The following is a 4,391-nucleotide window of genomic DNA, read 5'->3' as shown; positions in this document are numbered from 1 at the left end:
CTGGGGCGCGCGAGCTTCTGTAAATCCAAGGGGTCCTTAGCACGCTGCCGCGCGAGATGTCGCGCTTGGGCGCGCATGCGTCTGTAGATCCAATATTTTTTTTTTTTTTAACACCTGCAAAATAAAGTGATTCAAATTAAAAACTTGACTAAAGAAAATTACAAATATTAATTATGAAATTGAAATGAAGTAATGAAGCAGAGCGAATGCGAAAATAAATAACTGCGGGTTGCCTCCCACACAGCGCTTGGTTTAACGTCATCAGCCCGACGGTACCCTGTCTGATCAGATCAACTTGTAGCTGTCGATATTTCTTGCTTCAGTCCCATAGTAGGGTTTAACTCGCTGTCCATTTACTTTGAAAGTTCGTCCGTCATGGCACTTTAGCTCGACGGCTCCATAGGGGGACACCGTTTCCAAGACAAATGGCCCTGACCATCTTGACTTTAACTTACCAGGGAACAACTTCAGACGAGAGTTGTACAGCAGTACCTGTTGTCCTGGTTTTAGCTCCCTTCGAACTATGATCTTGTCATGCCACTTCTTGGTCTGTTCTTTGTAGATCTTTGCATTCTCATAGGCGTCATTTCGAAATTCGTCCATCTCGCTCAATTGCAGCTTTCTAACCTCGCCAGACGCTTTCAGATCAAAATTCAACTTCTTCACGGCCCAAAATACCCTATGCTCCAACTCCAGTGGTAGGTGGCATGCTTTTCCAAATACAAGCCGGTAGGGAGACATCCCAATAGGCGTCTTGAATGCAGTTCTGTAAGCCCATAGCGCATCATCCAACTTCAATGCCCAATCCCTCCGGTTTGTGTTGACAGTCTTTTCCAGTATCTGCTTAATTTCCCGGTTGGATACTTCAGCTTGTCCATTTGACTGCGGATGATATGCTAGTGCCACCTTGTGCTTCACATTGTATTTGGCCAATAGTGAGTTGAAAATTCTATTGCAAAAATGTGTACCTTCATCACTTATGATGGCCCTCGGTGTTCCAAACCTGGTGAAAATGTTTTTCTGTACGAATTTCGCTACAACATGAGAGTCATTAGTACTGGTGGCGATTGCTTCCACCCATTTCGACACATAATCAACAGCTAACAGAATGTAAGAATAGCCAGAGGAAGGGGGAAAAGGTCCCATGAAATCTATGCCCCAAACGTCAAAAAGTTCCACTTCCAAAACATTTGTCAGTGGTAATTCGTGACGCCTAGAGATGTTTCCTAACCTTTGGCATCTATCACATGATTTCACTAAGGTATAACTATCCTTAAACAAACTAGGCCAGTAAAAACCATATTGTAATACCTTAGCTGCTGTTCGTGATGCTCCGAAATGTCCACCATATGGTGAAGAATGGCATTTCTCCAGAATTTGTTGCGCTTCGATATCCTCTACGCACCTCCTAATCACTTGGTCAGCACACCTCTTATACACGAACGGATCGTCCCAATAGAAGAACTTTATATCATGGACGAACTTCTTTTTCTGATGGTAGCTCATATCTGGGGGAAGGGTTCCACAAGACAAATAATTAGCAATATCAGCAAACCAAGGAAGTACAGAGTTTACCTCAAAGAGCTGCTCATCTGGAAAAGTTTCTTGTATAGCTCCCTCTTCTTCCTTCTCCTCTCGCTCAAGTCTTGACAGGTGGTCAGCCACTTGATTTTCACATCCCTTTCTATCCCTTACCTCAAAATCAAACTCTTGGAGCAACAAGATCCACCTTATCAAGCGTGGCTTTGCATCCTTCTTGGCAAATAAGTATCGGATAGCTGCATGATCGGTGAAAACTATTACCTTTGTACCTACCAAGTAGGGTCTGAACTTGTCAAAGGCGAATACTACTGCGAGCGTCTCCTTTTCGGTGGTTGTGTAGTTTTGCTGTGCAGCATCCATGGTACGACTTGCATAGTAGATTGATCTGAAGAATTTATCACGTTTCTGTCCCAACACCACACCCACTGCATAATCACTGGCATCGCACAACAGCTCAAAGGGTTGCTCCCAATCCGGCACTATCATGATTGGTGCAGTCACCAATGCTTTCTTGATCTTCTCAAATGCCTGCAGACAATCATCATCAAAAATAAAGGTGGATTCTTTTTCAAACAAATTACACAGAGGTTTAGTAATCTTAGAAAAATCTTTGATAAATCTACGATAAAACCCGGCATGCCCTAAGAAGCTCCTTATTCCCTTGATGTTCTTTGGCGGAGGGAGTTTTTTAATTGCAACCACCTTGGCTCTGTCAACCTCTAATCCCTTAGAAGATACTTTATGTCCAAGAACAATGCCCTCTTGGACCATAAAGTGACACTTCTCCCAGTTAAGAACTAGGTTCTTTTCTTGGCATCTCTGCAAAACAAGGGATAGGTTATGTAAACAGTGATCAAAAGAAGAGCCAAATACCGAGAAGTCATCCATGAAGACTTCCATGATGTCCTCCACCATGTCTGCAAAAATGGCCATCATACACCTCTGAAAAGTAGCAGGTGCATTACATAGTCCAAAAGACATCCTTCTAAAGGCAAACGTGCCATAGGGGCATGTGAATGTTGTCTTCTCCTGATCTTCTGGTGCTATGGCAATTTGATTATAACCTGAATATCCATCTAAGAAACAGTAGTGACAATAACCTGCAAGTCTATCAAGCATCTGATCAATAAAAGGCAATGGAAAATGATCTTTTCGTGTGGCATTGTTCAACTTTCTATAATCAATACATACTCGCCAACCAGTTACAGTACGAGTAGATATTAACTCATCATTTTCATTTTTTGCCACTGTCATCCCACCTTTTTTTGGTACAACTTGCACAGGAGATACCCAGCTACTGTCAGAAATAGCATAAATTACACCAGCATTTAACAATTTCAGTACTTCATTCTTCACAACCTCTTTCATTGCTGGGTTCAACCTCCTCTGGTGATCCACATAAGGAGTATACGCATCCTCCATCAAAATTTTATGCATGCATATAGTGGGGCTAATTCCCCTAATATCAGATATCGACCATCCTAAAGCAGTTTTATACTTTCGCAGCACTCTCAATAATTTATCTTTTTCATCACATGAAAGGAATGAAGAGATAATTACCGGATACGTCGACTTCTCACCTAAAAATGCATAGCACAGGTGGCTTGGCAACTCCTTCAAATCAGGGGAAGGTGGTTTTACCTCTAGTTTCTCATTCACATTCAGCTCATCATGCGGTGCATCTTTTCTCTTTTCTTTTGGCAGCGCGTCAAGAGCCACTAATTGCTCTTTCACTTCCCAATTATCTTCATCGACAGTTCCTGCCGCACCTATCAGACAGCTCTCCAAGGGATCTCTCATTCCTGCACAATCAAGAGACATACATGAGTCTATAACATTAATGCTTTTACAAGTGCTTACCTCATTGGATCCCTTCATGGCGTGATAGATGTTAAAAATAACTTCTTCACCACCAACTCTCAAGGTGAGTTCACCCTTATGAACATCGATCAATGCCCTTCCAGTCGCCAAGAATGGTCTCCCAAAGATCAATGGAGCATCATGATCCTCTTCCATATCTAAAATCACAAAGTCAGCAGGAAAAATAAATTTATCTACTTTTACCAGTACATCCTCGACGACCCCACGTGGATATGTGAGACTTCTGTCTGCAAGCTGTAGGGTGATAGTAGTTGGTTTAACTTCTCCAAGCTCCAATTTCCTGAAAATAGAAAAGGGCATCAAATTAATACTTGCTCCTAAATCACATAAAGCTTTACTACAATGAGAACCACCAATAAAACAAGGAATAGTAAAACTCCCTGGATCTTTCAATTTTTGTGGTAATTTCTTTTGCAAGATGGCACTACACTCCTCAGTAAGCTTCACTGTCTCAAACTCTTGCAACTTCCTCTTTTTAGACATCACATCTTTAATAAACTTGGCATAGTTCGGCATTTGCTCCAAAGCATCAGCAAATGGTATGTTGATGTGTATCTTCTTGAAAATTTCCAAGAACTTTGCAAACTGATCATCCAAGCTCTTCTTCTTGAATCTCTGAGGGTAGGGTAGAGTCGGCTTATACACTGGAGGTGGTTCAACTTTGATTTCAGCCGTGGATTTCTCCATTTCACCTTCTTCAACTGTCTTCCCACTGTCCACTCTCTCTTTGGGATTCTATACCTCTAATTCCTTCCCACTCCTCAAAGTGACTGCCTTGCACTGTTCTTTTGGGTTAACTTCCGTGTTACTAGGAAATTGACCCCTGTTCTGATCTCTCAAGGCGTTGGCCAACTGTCCGATTAGTGTCTCCAGAGATTTCATTGTGGCCCCCATATTTCCCATATGAGTCTCCATGTTGTCCAGACGAGACTCGGTTCTCGCCATCCTTTTTCCAGACTCAGTAACAA

The 4,391-nt window shown here is 42.2% G+C and overlaps 1 protein-coding gene across 1 annotated transcript; it reads right to left on the bottom strand.

Moving 5' to 3' along the window:
• Window positions 1-285: 285 nt before the first annotated feature.
• Window positions 286-3,558, bottom strand: LOC140817844 (uncharacterized). The gene is made up of 4 exons (XM_073177635.1): window positions 3,103-3,558; window positions 1,804-2,361; window positions 1,312-1,695; window positions 286-912 (listed from the first exon to the last, which is right to left on the bottom strand). Exons 1-4 carry the CDS (start codon window positions 3,556-3,558, stop codon window positions 286-288), a joined length of 2,025 nt encoding a protein of 674 aa, XP_073033736.1.
• Between the last annotated feature and the right edge of the window lie 833 nt (window positions 3,559-4,391).

This window comes from Primulina eburnea, chromosome 17 (assembly GCF_022965805.1).
Source record: "Primulina eburnea isolate SZY01 chromosome 17, ASM2296580v1, whole genome shotgun sequence".
NCBI classification, from domain to species: domain Eukaryota; kingdom Viridiplantae; phylum Streptophyta; class Magnoliopsida; order Lamiales; family Gesneriaceae; genus Primulina; species Primulina eburnea.
This window is presented reverse-complemented; position numbering and strand designations above follow the sequence as displayed.

Bases quoted from the DNA above. Each gene is read 5' to 3' on its own strand.
- LOC140817844 (XM_073177635.1), bottom strand. From the start codon at position 3,558: ATGGAAGAGGATCATGATGCTCCATTGATCTTTGGGAGACCATTCTTG. The intron at 2,362-3,102 runs GTAATTATCTCT...CTTGTTTTGCAG, and splicing joins GTGAGAAGTCGACGTATCCG to AGATGCCAAGAAAAGAACCT. The intron at 913-1,311 runs GTATTACAATAT...TACAATGTGAAG, and splicing joins CATCACGAACAGCAGCTAAG to CACAAGGTGGCACTAGCATA.